At 28.1% G+C, this 17,838-nt stretch overlaps 1 protein-coding gene across 1 annotated transcript in view; it reads left to right on the top strand.

Annotated features, from left to right (window-relative positions):
* The first annotated feature begins 4,588 nt into the window (after positions 1 to 4,588).
* The window catches only part of LOC111632703 (leucine-rich repeat-containing protein 57-like), a 33,548-nt gene continuing 20,298 nt past the window's right edge, over positions 4,589 to 17,838 (top strand). Inside the window, exons 1-4 of the mRNA XM_023377204.1 lie at positions 4,589 to 4,789; positions 4,858 to 4,990; positions 15,762 to 16,030; positions 16,105 to 16,290. Coding sequence (XP_023232972.1) covers positions 4,709 to 4,789; positions 4,858 to 4,990; positions 15,762 to 16,030; positions 16,105 to 16,290 — 669 coding nt within the window. The 5' untranslated portion in view covers positions 4,589 to 4,708. The remainder of the gene's footprint in view (positions 4,790 to 4,857; positions 4,991 to 15,761; positions 16,031 to 16,104; positions 16,291 to 17,838) is intronic.

The following is a 17,838-nucleotide window of genomic DNA, read 5'->3' as shown; positions in this document are numbered from 1 at the left end:
ATTGGTCAGATCTAGACCAATAGAGAATGTTCCACGAACAGTTAGATTTGAATGGACCCAACATAAAGCTACAGAAGAATGACCAAGAAGAAAGTCCAAGAGTTATGAAAACAGCCAATCTAAAGCGTATTCTTTCAACTATGGAAGTTTGACGGATGAAGTTTAAACTTTGTGAGTTAGACAATGATTGCGAGCGAAGTGCAAATGTAAAAAGGAGCATCATTGCATCCATTTGACCATATTTCGAAATTCTTAATAAAAGAAAACAAAAATGTAAACAATTAAAGATGGATACTTTTTTCCGAAAAATGTAAGAGATCCGAAATTAAAATTTTTTAATAAAAACATTTCATTTTATTTTATGATAAAATACATTATTAAAATTAAATTTATATGTATTTTGTATTATATTGTATTAATAAACAAAATTATTTGCTTATTTTTCACTTATGTAGAACCTAACCCTATACCTCACTGTAAATATGGGTTCATTTTATGCCAGTTTGATTTGCTCCGGCTTTTGTAGGAACAGAACTGCGGTGTAAACCAAGGGCTACCTGTATTTGAAAATAAAAATACAATAATTTTTTTGATACTCCATTTTAGGGCCCTGTACCTGTGCATCTGTTGCAACTGCTTAGTTATGTTGGTATTGCTCAAATACAGGGTGATTCAAAAGTCACAGAAATTTTTTAAAAAATTAATAGTTCACAAACTACAGTAAGATGATGCAGTTTTCACAGAAATGCTTAGAAGTGAGATTTTATGTGTAATAAAAATTTTAGTACCAAAATAGTTAATTTCTTGCCATAGATGGTGCTGTAGGAAACTGAAAGCATTTGTAATTTGTTAAAATAAGAATAAAAAAATAATAATGTTTTTAGTTAAACTCTAATAACAACTACAGAAATTATGTAATCTTATAAAGTGCCATCTATGGCAAGAAATGTAACTATTTCGGTACTAAAATTTTATTTCACACAAAAAAATATTCCGCTTCTTTCTAAGCATTTGTGTGAAAACCGCATCATCTTACTATAGTTTGTGAGTTATTAACTTTTTAAAATTTCTGTGACTTTTGAATCGCCCTGTATATTGCTATACCATTAAATTTACTCCTAAAATTTATATACACCTTTTATAATTATCTTTTTAATTGAGGTGATTGTTTTGTCTCATGGATGGCCTCGCTGCCTTGCCTTAATGAATAAATATTTCACAAAAATATACCTGAACTTTATCGAATATGACTGATATTGATAATTGCTATATTTAGTACAGTTTAATAAATTGTGAAAAAAACTTCACTGATATTGATTCAAATTGCAATTTTCAGTGTTTGACTGACATCAATTTCTATTATTGTGGTTACATATTAATTAAAAGGATGGTTAGAAAGAGTCGTGTGTTAAAGATAATTAAAATTACTAATAGGTAAAACTTGTTAGATATCGATCTTGTTGACAATTTAATTTTAAAATATTTAAAATTTATTGATTTTGAATATTGTGTGAACAACAATATACAATGTACTATACTCCATAGTCTACCAGTGGCCAAGCAATAAAACCATTGAACACTGGTAAACTCCACGTGGCTAGCCTGTTGGTTGCAAGTTTGCACCTGACCAACTGACTGACCATGTGGAGTCTTCTATGTATGTATAACACGTAAATAAGGGCCAGTTTTTCATAGAAAGTTCCTTGGGCAGATCATCAGTGTCACATTGCCTTATCAATCCAATTTAATTCATAACCTCATATTTAGCAACAATTTAACTTGGGTGTGTAGTGCCAAATATTTGTGTCTGTAAACACTGCTCGTGAAATAAACTTCAGCTTTTCCTTTAAGATAGAATATAATAGAAGACAGTAGATCTCTTACTCTAATGAAGTACTGTACAACTGTGGATTTTTAGATAAGAATGTTTCATCAATTTAAAAATTAATATGAGAAGAAAACTGTACAGTACATAGTGTTCGAATGTTAAATTCAATTACAGTTGTCCCTTGATAATCCGACAGGTATGGGACCAAAGGTGTGTCAGATTACCAAAAGTGTCCGGATTACCGAAAATAATTACATATTTCGCATTGTTTTGCTAGCAGTAACTTACAATATTCTCTACTCTAACTGTTCGAACAGAACTGCTCACATAAAACACACGAAATGTGTGTCATCGAGTAAGAATTGGATGGGGAGATTCATATCGCAACATGCTTCTGTGCAAGCAGACACGTAATGGGGACGGGTACCTTGACGGGAGTGCGTCGGACTACTGAGCATGTCAGATTAAAAAACATCGGACTATAGAGGGACAACTGTATTCAACTGGTGTATTTGATTATTTCTTCTGTCTCCTGTAAAAATCAACAGGATGAGCAAGAAAGACATGGAGCTATAATATTGGAGGGTCAGCCCCTGAGAATCAAGTGAAGCGGTATATGTGTGTGCAGGATGAAAGTCACCGTTTTGAACATGGAAGAGAAACAGTAAGCTCGTCGCTTAAAGTTATTTAATGAAGCATTTCTGCTTTTTATTTAAGATTTTTTTTTCTTTTTGATTAACTTGAAAGCTTTGGGTAAGTATTACTCATCTCTATGTGCATTAGAAAAACTTTAAAATTAACAATAGGAAATGAAATTTATAGTTAATAAGCAAGTCATGTTTTAAACTTCTTTTATTTAATGTACACGACACTATTTGTAATGAAGGCGGATGGTCGAGCGGTCAAGTTGGCAGCCTGCCATTCTGGAGGACCCAGGTTCAAATCCAGATGGGTCAATTCACTTTTTAAATGAATGTGTTGTGGTCAATCAGGTGGACCTGTTATCTTCCAACAACAGTATTCAAGAATACAAATGGTCTTCTCATAGTTTTATGGAAGAAGCTGTCTGGATACCCAGGAAAAGGAACAATTGAAGTCGCATAATTGACCCTTACTATATACCAGGGGTGGCCAACCTGCGGCTCGCAAGCCACATGCGGCTCTTCAAAGGATTATTTGTGGCTCTCGATAAATGTACTGTACCCAAGTTCCCTTTTTATTTTTGTGTTGTTATATTTTAAAAAATTATTATCGTCCGTATGTGTTTCAAAATGTCTTTTAAATTACTAACAACAAATATGAAAGATTAAGTGCAACGTTGTAACAAATTTCATTTCCGTCCAAGTTAAGAATGATATGACTCATCGAAAACTGCGCAAACGAACATAAACAGTGGCGTAATCGTCTGTTATCGACCGACTCCAGACCGATTTTGAATTTGTAAACTGTCATTGCAATGGACACTTGACATTGTGCTCTGGAGGAAACAATTTGTATCACTCTTGCTACGGATATATTTTGTAATTGGAATTTTTTGCATACCTTTAATTTAATTGCGGCTCGCAAAAAATTTCTAATTTTGAAAAATGGCTTGGACTATCAAGGAGCATGGCCACCCCTGCTATATACTGTACAGTACTGTACATATTGTTTGTTAAAAAGGGCCTTATATTACGTGTTCTGTCTGATTTTCACAAGTAATCATTTTATATAATGTACAAATGTGATTTTAAGTTGTTAAACTGTTTTATTGCCATATTTCTTTCCTTCACAATATGGCAATTTGTTCTACAGTAAAGCCATTTTCTGGCTTCAAGTGCACTGCTAGTAGCAACAGAGCATAAGGCTGGATGGCAGAGCAGTCAAGATGGCAGCCTAATGCTCTGGGAGACCCAGGTTTGAATCCAGATGGGTCGAAAAATCCCCAAAAAATTTTTGAGGGTGGTCTGTCTGTATATGTTGGCTGCCCCAATGTGGGTCTGGCTGAACCCTTGCTAAAAAGAGGCCCTCTTAGTGCCCACAGGGCGGAAAGAATTGAGAAAAAAAAAATGGAACAAGAAACAAGGGGCTGTTATCCGACATTTTTTACTGAAGAACAAATTTCACCTTTTCGTGAATGTTTTTTAGAAATTTTTCCAGTTTTCAGCTTTTGTTACAAATTGTAACAAAATATCGTATTTTGCGGCATATAAGACACCCTCATTAAATGTAGAATGTTTAGTAAAATAAGTACTGTACTTAGTGTATTCCGGCCACCCGTGCCTTTGATATTCGAATCCTCCCCTTTTTTACTGTACTACGGTTTTAGAAAGTAAAATTAGAATGCATACTTTTATTTATAAAAAGGGGAATTTTAAAAGAAGTTAGTTACGATCTGTTTTTTTTTTTTTTTTTTTACTCTTTCCGCCCTGTGGGCACTAAGATGGCCTCTTTTTAGCGAGCCCGTTATAGGTTCGGCCAGGCTCACAATGGGATGGCCGGGTGGTGAGGGACGTTGCCCGACATTCGTACGGACCACCCCCGATTTATCGATCCGCCCGGGTCCTCCAGAGCGGTAGGCCGCCATCTCGATCGCTCGGCAATCCGGCCGACGACAAGGCAACAATCGCCAATGATTAACTAATAAAAATATTTCGATTTTTCAAACTAAACATATATTAATTAAAATATTTATTAATATTAAATTTATTATTGTTTTAATTTTGACTATTATATATTTTTAATTAAAAACAAAAATAATAACCGACGAAAATAGTTCAGTGCTGCCATCTGTCAACAGTACAGATTAGATAAGATTAATCTTTATGTTGATTTATTACAAATCGAATATTCAGTAACTTCATGCGCTATAAATAAGAAATATTTCGACCTGTCAGCAAAATGGGAAACTCTATAAAGCCGCAAATTCAAAATGCAGAGAAAACAGGAGTATGTCAGCTGTGTAACTGCGATCTTTCGGAAGTGAGTATCGCCTAGATTCTATATAAATATACTTAATATGACGTTGTATTAATTGCGTGTAGTTATAGTTTCCCAGAGATCTGTTTTCATTGAAGACATTAAGGACCCTTGACATTTCTGGCAACAAGATATCCACTATACCTTCCAATGTCGGTTTGTTTGTGCATTTGAAGCATCTTACTGCAAATAATAATAAGATATGTAAGTACTGATTTTTGATTTTATACAAATAATCTTCCTGACATTTCTATTAAACATATTTTTATACAACTTATCCTTAGTCATTAGTTATTAAATGCACATGGCTATATACAATAGTGATCTCAGAAATCTTTAGCGGGGTATAGGAAATAAACAATACGTCGCCTTACAAAATATTTTCTAGGAAAAAAGCCCTCGGAAGGGGGATGCGCCTCCCAAACTGTCTCCGGATATGCGTAGCCGAAACAATAACACGATTCGGGTTTACTTACTATTTAAATGCTATATTGCCGGTAATCTTCGATTCGATACGTTTATGTATAATAAGTATCTGTGTAGACGTTTTACAATTAAAAAATTCATTTGTGTTTAGATTTATTTTATACACGATTTTTTTATTTTTAATATGTCAATGTATATAATCAATGTTTTTCAGAGATTTGAATATATTAAAGCAATAAAAATAATAAATAAAATATATTAAATTTAATTTTTGTGATTTTTCTGCTCATTTGATTCTAAAGCTTGATAAAATATAAAGCACAATTAGTTTTTATTTTCCTGGCTGTTATGTATATGTAACAAAGGAAAGTATTGGAATCGTGTCAAATTTAACCCTCCGAGTTTTTTTCAAATCTCTACGTTTTAAGACCTGCTTCCAAAAATGTCAAAGAAATAGCAAAAGAATTCCATCTGTTGGTGTCTATTTCATTTAATATCTCAGGATGAGGTAAAGATTAAGAAAGAAAATGTGGCATGGTAGCTTGTAGCCTATATAAGGGGTATCGATGCTATTAAATTTTGGTGGTTAAAGGTTGAGGGGGTGGGAATATAGAGGGGTGTTGTGTCATATCTCAAAAGGTTGGACTTAATGAAAATTTTGCTTATTATTGGCATTTACAATTTTTTTTATAAAACTCATCTATAACTGCAAAATTAAGCATTTTGCCATTTCATAATAATTAAAAATATAAAAGGTTTTCCATAACAATCTCATAACAGATAGAATCACACAATTTTGTTTATTATAATTAAAACTATACTGTAAAAGTTATTTTTTAACAGCCAGAAACACAACTTGTTGCTGGATTTTTTAAGCACAGTAAAATTTTATAAGATAGAATATAATTAATTTAATAAACTTCAAGCTTTAGTTCAAAATATCATAAAAACATATTTGTGATTTGATGAGTGCTATTTTATACTTGTCTTTCCAATTATTTAAAATATGACTTTTTATTTGATATATCTAGTCACTTACACAATATATGTTTACTATACAAAACACAATTCTCTGTTAGTGGTTTCCAAACTGTATGTACATTTATAGAAATATATGTATGAATATGGGGAGTGCTGCCAAATGACAGCAAGTTAAAGGAGCAGAATCACAAAAGTTTGGAAACCACTGACTTAAAAGAAATGTCAATTATATTTGATACACTATTTTATTTTAAATCTAAATTTTTGAGATTCTAATTTTGCATTTAAATGAAAAAATATTCATATTTTTATTGTATTTTGAACTCTTTTGAAATATGATTGTTTTCACTCATCTAAATTTTTTTGTAAGAGTTCATTATTTGATAGTTGCTTATATATTTTGATTTATTTTCTTTCATCCACAAATTATTTCTTTGCATTTTGCATAAAGTTTTAATGGAAATTTGTTCATTTTCTATTTATTAGTAAACAATGAGAAATTAAATTTATCCATAAAATTACCAATAATTTTTCTCTATTTTTTATAAATAAAAAAATTAGTGCTATAAAGCACTTATTCTTTTATTTTTCAAAATATCTTCATACTTGTTTAATGATTGCAATGTATATCCATTTTCTGGAAATATAAAATTTAGAATGTTTTTATTCATACATTCATCAATTTCAAATAAATATATGGAGAAAAATTAAAATATGTAATATGTAACAAAAAATGTGAATGACATCAAAGTCATTCACATTTTTTACTGCAAGATGTTTGAATAAATTATTTTATAAAATATTAGCTTAATCTTTTAATCTCAAAACATTATTAAACAAAGTATTAAGTCATTGTTTTCTTGACTGAGTTAATAGTTTAAATGTTTTTAGATAATTTAGAATTATAACTGAAGATTTAGTTGATTTGATGGTTTTCAAATCAACTAACTACTCAGTTAAATAGATTGGTGTGGGCAGATATTAGAAAAGTAAATATTTCAAGTGTCGAAACATCATTATTATTATTTAATTATATACTATTTCATATTTAATATTTTATTATTTATATCATTATTGAAATGAAATGTATCAAAGCTGTTAATGCTTTTTATATTTTTGAATTTAATACTTATAAGTTATTTAATATGAAATTTAATTTAACAAAATGGGATATTTTGAAAATCTGTTAAAAGTTAATGATATTTTAATGTTTTATCAACTTGGTATCTGTGAGGTTACAAGTAATTATTATTTGTTAATAAGCATTCAGTTTTGTTAAAATTACTTGAATTTATAAGAAATGTGAAAATAAAATTCTGTTTAGTCTAATATTTTATTTGACAAGTCTTTCTTGCTTGTCAGACAACTATTTATGTACTATACCTGTACAGTCAGTGTGATCCCTATATATGAGGATTTATACAATGAGTGTTAACCAATATTCACAAGAATAAAATATTATAATCATAGGTGCAACAAGGTTCCAGTTGAATGGCTCTTAGGTTCAGTCTATTCTTTTGTTTTATTCACTGTATGTTTTTGTTAACAAGGAATAGTGCTATTCATTCCAATGCTGTGCAGTTTAGTGAACTTTGTTTTACATTACAAATTCTTCTGTCAGTGATTACAATAATTCATAAAATAACTGCTTCAGTAAATTACTCAGTCAACTTCATATAACCTTTTACAACAGCAAAAATGTTTATTAAACATTTAAAGTAATGTTTTTGGTCAAAGCTGTTACACTCCATTGTTCCAATGTAATGATTTCGGCCATCTGTTACACTCCAATGACCAAAAACTAACATTTTTGGTCATGGAGTGTAACAGATTGTAAGATTTTTTATCTTTTAGTTTTTGTATTTTAAACTTTGTTTGGCATTCCAATGTTTTTTGTTCTATTTTCCGTTAGCTTTTATAAAATGATTACAATTTTATTAATTGACATCTGGATAATCAAGGCAATAAAAGTGTCATCTTGCTTCTTTGGAGACCCTGAATTTGAGTCTCTGTTAGGAATCTCAGGAATTTTTCATGGGTAGTATGTACCAGATTTGTCAGGTCTCATCCCTCACCACCTGGCTGCTTCATTGTGATTCTGGCCAAATCCATGATGGACATGGATAAAGACACTCTTAGTTCCTACAGGACAAAAATAGTTAAAAATTAAAAAGAAATTTTGTTATAATGAGACATGCTTATATACTATTGCAATTTTTCCTGAAACCATTAAGTACAGTACATATGTACATAAATCTTGACTTTAGTTCTCTCATATTCATTTTCCGTATATTTGGTCTGTGGTCTCTGTATAATTGATATTATAAGATGTTCCTAATTGAGTTTGTATCTTGAAACATGATAAATTTTAGCTAATTATCTCTGTCTATATGATGTTCTTTCAGAGAACTTTAACAATTAAGACATTTGATGTGATAATTGCCCTAGTAAGCTATAAAGTCATTGCTCTTTTTATTGTTATAAAGTGAATTTTGATGACTAAAAATAATTATATACATTTAAAATGATAGTTTTAGCTTAACTGTGCAATGTTTTGTTTTGTTTTATTTACAAGCAACAACATTAATTTCTATCATTTTGATTACAGAATTAAAACTAAAGATGATATTATTATAGTTTTAATTTATTTGCTTTGCTTTTTAAATTGTATAGTATAGAAATTTGTTTTACAATAAAGTTGCATTCAAGATTTAATCTTAGGGGGAGCAGAGTTGAATGATAAAAAAATTTTAATACAAATTCAATAAAATATTTTGTGACTGCAAATTCATAAGTAGTATAGAAATAAAAACATGACACAATATAAATGAAAAATTAATTTTAATTAGGAAAATATTTCTGAAAAATTTTCTAGTTTATTATTATTATTATTTTTTCTTTTGCACCCAGAGAGGAGGCCAGGTCCTTTGGTACCACTGGTAACATTCATATACCATTTAATTACATGTACTAGCTATAAATTTTTATCTTAAGAAAAACTTGTTTCTATTTGGGATTTTGATTTGCATTAGTTTTTTATGAACAAGGTATCTTTGTAAATTGATGTTACAGTGTATAAGATTGAATATAAATATATAGACAATCTCTGTTTTATATCATTTTACACAAAAGTCAATTGCAATATGACACATTAATTTATTCTATTGTTTTCATTGTCCTCTTATTTTTTGCATTAATGAGTTTCATCATCCTGAATTTTCTGTTATGATTAAAATATACAGTATATATTTGTACTGTACATTTGAATCATTAATGTATAAATATATTCACTTGACACTTATCTAAACATGTACATTTTATTTTTTATCTTTGATATCTGTTTGCAATACATGTTTAAATTATTCGATTCTTTGACATCCCATTTAATAATTTGGACTTATTGATTCCATAGAGTAAAAATAGAGTGGAGTATAATCAGGTGATAGTTGTTTTGTTTTCTACAGGTTACCTACAGGTGGATAGTAATACCATACTGGGTAAAAAGACCTTAGTAGACATAGATCAAAAATTCAATTTCTGAGATAAATAATCTAAAAAGGATCTGGAATTTTTGAGTTTGCAATTCTGTAAGAACAACATACCTAACATGCATGGAAATTGAAAGAGAACATGTAGAATATATCAAAGCAAATAGAGGACTAAATATCTAGGTAAAGATTATCTTGTCTTTTCACATTTGCATGTGACACGTATAAACCAGTAAGTCAAATCATGATATTAACATGTAAAATTGTAAATACTTAATAATTTTGTCATTTTTACTCAGTATGTTGTGTAGTATCTACCATATAAATGCTAAATGCTTTTTTTAGCATGCTGTATAATAAAAAATTATAGTATTGATATCTATTTTATGTAAAATGTTCAGCACATTGCACTGTGCAAATACAATGCATTATGAAAAGTTTCCATGTGATTGATTATAAAGAGTTTGTAGAAAAGATTTTACATGATTATCAGAATGTTCTAATTATAATGTAATGGATAGATTAAAATTCTATACGTGGTAGTTTAATTTCAGATCAATGAGAAGTAAGAATAACATTATATATGTTAATTGTAATTTTTATAATCTAACAATTATAATGTTTATAATTATGTTACTGGAATTTGATGTGATATTTTGGAACATGTAGTCTAAGTCAAACTGATGAGGGATGTTGCCTAAAATGCATCTTTGACATAATTTGACAAAAAAGCACTTCCAAAACTGCAAATAAACCTTGTTCTCGTCTAATTAGTCTGTATTAGCTAAATTACAAATAGTGGATATAGCTTTTATTTTTATGTTTAACATTATTTTGAGACCCTCTGTTCATTTATTATATAATATCAATCATTTCAATGACATATTAATCTAACAATAAAGTTGAGAAAAAAAAGAGAGTGAACAATTTTAAATTAAAATAAAAATTTAAAAATTTATGGGTAAAGCAATTCAATCATTATGTCTATGTGATTATTGATTAAATTGAATCTTCCCTTCTGAATTTTTATTCATGATAGATAATAAAAAGTTCATACTTTTGGTCTTGACTACATATTATGGGTATAGAACCATAAATGGCTACCTGTGAAACTGTAATTTTCAGAAAATGGGATTTGAAAATTAGACTAACAAAAAATTTGCTATTTTATATAATTGTTTGGAATTTTAGATGTGTGTTTATGGTCCCAAATAATTTGATTTTTGCATCTGACAGTAATATTTTTAGGAAAATCAGTGAAATAAAAAATTTGGCGACATTTTGCGACTTTGGATATCAAAGCACTTTTTGTGTAAGTACAGTACCTGCAATGAAGTTTCTAAAAAAAAGCAATTACAAGTCTGGTGCAGCGATCATGTTTTAACTTGCATTGTCATGTTTAAAACTATCTTATTGTTAATGTTGCCTTCTTTGATAACTTTTTGATAAATAAATATGTTGGTTTTCTTTATTTTTTGAGTATTCAGTGTATTGTATTGAACAAAATGATTATGTGGCCTGCGCTCATTGTTCTCTCGGTTATCTGGTCCGCTGTGAAAAAGTTTGGTGACCCTTGTATAGACGCTTCTGCCATTTGAGTCCCAGATATAGAACCATACCAAAAATTCTATAGCCTTGAAAAAGGTTTCCTTGCTGTCTTTTCTGAGTGATAGAGACCTTAATATTTGTTTGGTTTCTGAAATGAGACAAGGCAAATTCTAAATAAAAAAAATGCCAATGCGGAATGATATAAAGTAGCACTATTTGGTCAACAATCTGATTTTGAATAATATAATAATAAAATTAATAACTTTAATAAATAATATAAGTATATTACTATTAATAATAATAATTATAACAACATAACAATAAAACATAACAATAAATAATAAATATTACAGTGTGTTATAAAGTACTGCCATCTGTTGAGAAAGAAAGACAAATGAAACCACAAGCAAACAGACTTTAGTTATTAGATTAATAACAACAATATAATTTAATTTATTTTTATAAGAGAATGCTGCTATCATTTATTAGAATGCTTATGTTCAAATATGATTAGATATGTATTATTTAGTTGGATTAAGCTTAAAGGTATTGGTATACAATGCTTGAAAACATTTTAGCTTGCATACCTTTAATGATGATGTTGCTCTGAATAAAAGAAAAATGTTTTATTCTGTCTATACAAAGTCTAAATTCAAAATAAACACTTTAAGTTTAGACATTTTATTGGATCAATTTTAATAATTTATTAATAGAATTTCATTTTTTGTTAATACAGTAAAATCCTGAAAACTTGGCACTCGATAACCCGGCAGTCCGGATAACTCGTCCACACCCTGGCAGGGCGAAAAAACCCCTAGTTAATTTTCATTATAGACAGCTTTATGCCTCTTAAAGTATTTTTCTGAGGTCTGTCTTATCAGGTAAATTACTGTACACTGTGTATTCATTAACTTTCATTTTCATGTAGTAAAGGCTCTATGCCTTCATAAAGTACGTACTTTTCCTTTGTTTAAGGGTATTCGGGCAGTTTATTCTGTTGTATTTTCAAGCAAACAATACATACAAGTATGGTACAGTATTTTCTAAGGAAACACTAGTACTTATTCTTTTTTAACCCCATTCCCGATAACCCGGCATTTTCACAAACTCGGCCACCCTTTGGTCCACATTAGGCCGAGTTTTCGGGACTCTACTGTATAACTCTGATATTATCATCTATCAAAACTATTTAAAAGTAAAATTTTGTAAAAAAAAAGTAATTATGTTTAATCATTTTTCATTTTAAGTAATAATTTAGTAATGAAATCTTCACTAATATATTTTTTTATTTCTAGAAATTAGAATATATATCATAGAAATTATTTCTGGTTCTTGATAAAACCTAAAACAATTGATCAACAGCTGTTTATACCTTTTTATATATGATTGATGTTTTTTATATTCTGTTGCTATTGCCTTTATGTAGCTAGTAATGTTTTATTTAAATTCAGTTATTAATTACAAATAATTTAACTGAAATATAGATTATATAAAATTAATATAAATAAACATAAACAAAGTTAAAATGAATTATTGTTACTGTTATTTGGCCAGTTTATATAAAAAGTTTAAAAATCAAACAAGTATATTTCATAAATTAAAAATAAATTTATTTTAAAGAAAAAAAGAGAGAGAGAGAGAGAAATATTTTACATGGGAGAGTTTGTAAATTATAACATAAAAAGCGTCATTTCATTCTAGCAAATATTTGTTAGATGAGTGTTTTTAGAGAATTAGCCATCATGAGACTGAGCATTTTAAAATATACATAGTGACATAAATATTAAACAAAGAGAATAATTGAATGTTAAAAACAAATCAAAATATTAACATATAATGTTGCACGTACAAAAGTGTATAAACATGTCAAAGCCCATAGTTANTTCATAAAGGACGTACTTTTCCTTTGTTTAAGGGTATTCGGGCAGTTTATTCTGTTGTATTTTTAAGCAAACAATACATACAAGTATGGTACAGTATTTTCTAAGGAAACACTAGTACTTATTCTTTTTTAACCCCATTCCCGATAACCCGGCATTTTCACAAACTCGGCCACCCTTTGGTCCACATTAGGCCGAGTTTTCGGGACTCTACTGTATAACTCTGATATTATCATCTATCAAAACTATTTAAAAGTAAAATTTTGTAAAAAAAAAGTAATTATGTTTAATCATTTTTCATTTTAAGTAATAATTTAGTAATGAAATCTTCACTAATATATTTTTTTATTTCTAGAAATTAGAATATATATCATAGAAATTATTTCTGGTTCTTGATAAAACCTAAAACAATTGATCAACAGCTGTTTATACCTTTTTATATATGATTGATGTTTTTTATATTCTGTTGCTATTGCCTTTATGTAGCTAGTAATGTTTTATTTAAATTCAGTTATTAATTACAAATAATTTAACTGAAATATAGATTATATAAAATTAATATAAATAAACATAAACAAAGTTAAAATGAATTATTGTTACTGTTATTTGGCCAGTTTATATAAAAAGTTTAAAAATCAAACAAGTATATTTCATAAATTAAAAATAAATTTATTTTAAAGAAAAAAAGAGAGAGAGAGAGAGAAATATTTTACATGGGAGAGTTTGTAAATTATAACATAAAAAGCGTCATTTCATTCTAGCAAATATTTGTTAGATGAGTGTTTTTAGAGAATTAGCCATCATGAGACTGAGCATTTTAAAATATACATAGTGACATAAATATTAAACAAAGAGAATAATTGAATGTTAAAAACAAATCAAAATATTAACATATAATGTTGCACGTACAAAAGTGTATAAACATGTCAAAGCCCATAGTTACATTAAAGTCAAACAATTGATTAAATCAGGCTACATTACAACTAATAATAATTAAATATGGAGTAATTTGGCCTAGAGGTAGGACTTAGGTGCCATCTCTTATTAAATTTACTGTAATAATTATAAATAAATTTAATAAGAGATGACACATACCTCTAGGCTAAATTACTCCATATTTAATTATTAATAGTAGTGTTAATGTAGCCTGATTTAATTTGGCAATTATTTGGCTTTAATGTTGCACGTTCATGTGACCAATTTATACATAAATTTATTAAAATAGTAATAATAATTGTTGTTTAGATCTGAAGTGATATTTTTGCATTTATGTGGGTGCCTACATACTTCCATTTGTATGTCATGTACAGTACAGTACAAATTCCAAAAATTTTACAAGCTAATAATTGGAAACTTATATTATCCAATCAAAATAAAATCAGTCCTGCTAGGCAGCAATAGCAGACAAAACTTGATTACTGTTTGACGTAAAGTTTATCTTGTATTCTCTAATATAGTGAGTTAACTTTTGTGTGTAATCTATGCAATAAGGCTTCATATCTGAAGCTATCATTATGACCAGAATTTTATAAACTCACAGGAAATTCTTCAAAAAATTTTTTTCGTTTTGAATGAAAGCATAATCCAGGAGGTGTCATCTAAATATGAATTTTTTGTTCTTTTACTAATTTTGTTTGTAATAAAAACAGAAAAAGGAAAAAGATATCTATCTACATATAATCTGTGTGCTTTGGTGAAATGTGACTAAGACTTTGTTTTTTTATTATTTTCCTGCTAGAATAATTGACTTGATAAACATAAGATGATGCTCAATGATTGCTGGAAATAAATCACAGATCAAGGTTACAGATTGCTGACATAATCTTGTTTCTTTTGATATTTGAGCTGTGCATACTAACTTTTTAAATTATGATAATGCAGAAAATGTGGTTTTTATATCCAAAGAGTTTGCATGAATATAAGAAATATAAAAAAAATATAGTAGATAGTTATGTTAAACAGTGCCCTGTTGAAATTTTAAGTTGTTATCAAGAAAATATGCATTGTCATTAATATAAATCAGGTTAACTATTTCAAATTATTAATGTTTATAATGGTTATGATATAGTTTATACAAATATTAAATAAATAAATATTTAAAATATTAGGAAAAAACAGATGTTTTACATAATAGTTGGTTTTTTTTTCCTAATATTTTGCACATACTCCCAACTTGCAGGCTTTTTGTAGGAACTTCTATTGGTTGTTCTAAAATTGAAAATTTTAATTTATTTTCTCTATATTTCTATTCTTTTCACTTATTCTTTCATAAATTTTTTTTAATATCATATCTGTTATTGCATGAAATCAATTTTATGCAAAATTAGATGTATATTATCAACGGTATAAGAAAAATCTATACATGTATTTAATGTTGTAACATGTTTTAAAACATCAGAAATATTTTTATAATTTAGAAATAATATTTTTCTTAATTCAAAATTATTAATGATTATCAAATTTATAATCATAACCTAAATATATTTCAAGACTCTTGAGAAGTTAGTATATATCTATAATATTCACATATCCAAAGATGCTAAAGTATTTTTTAAACAATTTAAATAATTTTATATTATTTATTAACATTATAATACTTAATTGTTGTTTTAAGTGCTAAATAAATTACTTATTTTAAATATTATATTTTAGCCCAGTTGCCCAAAGAAATTGGAAATTTGACGAAATTGGAATCTCTTTCCTTGAATGGAAATCGTCTAACAGCATTGCCTTTGACTCTTTCTCAGCTTAAGAATTTAAGAACAGTGTCAATTTCTAATAATCATTTAACCAAATTTCCGATTGTTTTTTGTGATCTCCCTCATTTAGACATGCTTGATTTATCTCATAATAAAATAACAGAGGTGCCTGATGATCTACAAAACTTATTTGTTGCTGAACTAAATTTGAATCAGAATCAGGTAAACTTTTAAGATTTTAAAGTATTTATGCAAAAGAACTTAATTTTTTAAAAATATTTTTGATAATTATATAGCTATCTGAATTGCCTGAAGCCATTGCACAATGCCCTCGTTTAAAAGTTTTAAGGGTTGAAGAAAATTGTCTCCAATTATCAGCTATTTCTCTAAAAATCTTGACTGATTCTTTAATTTCTCTTTTGGCAGTAGATGGAAATCTTTTTGAATTGAAAGATTTGCATAACATGGAAGGTTATGAAAAGGTAAAAATTGTTAATAAATATTATTTATATATTTTAACTCAATAAAATTCTATACACAAAATTTAAATTTATTATTATTTCCCAATCTTAACTTTATTCTTAAATAAAAGTTTGTTTTTATTTTCTTTAACATTGATTTTTCGTTAATCAAACAATTATTATTGTACATTCAAAAATTGATATTTATTGCATATAAGATGGAACATTTAGGAACACTGGCACAGATTATAAAATTATAAAATGAGATTCATAAATGTGATCTTTGATATATTTTTGATCTTAATTAAATTTTAGAAGGTAATGAAATTATTATTTTTTATTAATTAACAATAAGCTAAAAATCCAATGACAGAATTAAATAATTCTAATATTTAATTCATTATTTCAAACAAATACAACGTCACGAACTTTAATTGCTCTAGGTATTTCAATGGGTATAGTTTTCTATTCTGATTTTTTTATTTGTATATTTGAATATGATTTTTGTCATTTTTGGTTTTTTTATAATCATTTTAATATTTTGGTAACCACTAAAAAGGGGTTTATAGACAAACAAATTTCTTTTGTCCTTCTAATCTGACATTCACTAGAGGTCAAGAACCACTCAGAAAACTTCCAAAATAAGTAATTATTTCTGGCAAATATTGCTGATTTTAGCTTTATGTTAATCATTTTAATAACTGATATATTTTGCTGGCAGTTCTAGTTTATTAATTGAAGTAAAGAGTCGATGATAGTTTAGGTGACATTATATTTAATATAAATTTTATATGCAGACATTATCATTAAATGATAGATTATAAAATTAAGTAAGCTAATTGACTTTCATCCTTATTCATTTGTCCTTATTTTTTTATGGTTCTAAGGAAATAAATTCTATATACTTAGAAATTATATGGATTGGATTATAGATTTTTTTCTTGATTGATTTTCTTGATTTTAATTTTAAAATAGTCATTTATGATTTTTCTATTACTATCATTTAATTTTATTAGTAAATGTAAGTTCATAAATTTAAAATAATGGAAGAATGTATATTAATTACTGTAATTATATTATCATTAATATCAAAAAATAATTTTACAATTAAACAATTATAATTGCTTATGAGTAATGTTATGTGTATTACAATTGATTGAATAAATTAAAATATCATAAGTTATGCAATAATACATTCTGTAATATATTTTCCCCTTTCTACTGTTGAAATGCATCTTTGGAAATATGAAGTAATAATATACAGTTGTCCCTCTATAGTCCGATGTTTTTTAATCCGACATGCTCAGTAGTCCGACGCACCTCCCGTCAAGGTACCCGTCCCCGTTACGTGTCTGCTTGCACAGAAGCATGTTGCGATGTGAATCTCCCCATCCAATTTTTACACGATGACACACATTTCATGTGTTTTATGTGAGCAGTTCTGTTTGAACAGTTGGAGTAGAGAATATTGTAAGTTACTGCTAGCAAAACAATGCAAAATATGTAATTATTTTCGGTAATCCGGACACTTTTGGTAATCTGACACACCTTTGGTCCCATACCTGTCGG

Source organism: Centruroides sculpturatus, unplaced genomic scaffold (assembly GCF_000671375.1).
Source record: "Centruroides sculpturatus isolate CEXI.00-Female unplaced genomic scaffold, Cexi_2.0 scaffold787, whole genome shotgun sequence".
Taxonomy (NCBI): domain Eukaryota; kingdom Metazoa; phylum Arthropoda; class Arachnida; order Scorpiones; family Buthidae; genus Centruroides; species Centruroides sculpturatus.
The sequence above is the reverse complement of the archived record's forward strand: the minus strand, read 5'-3'. Positions and strand labels throughout refer to the sequence as shown.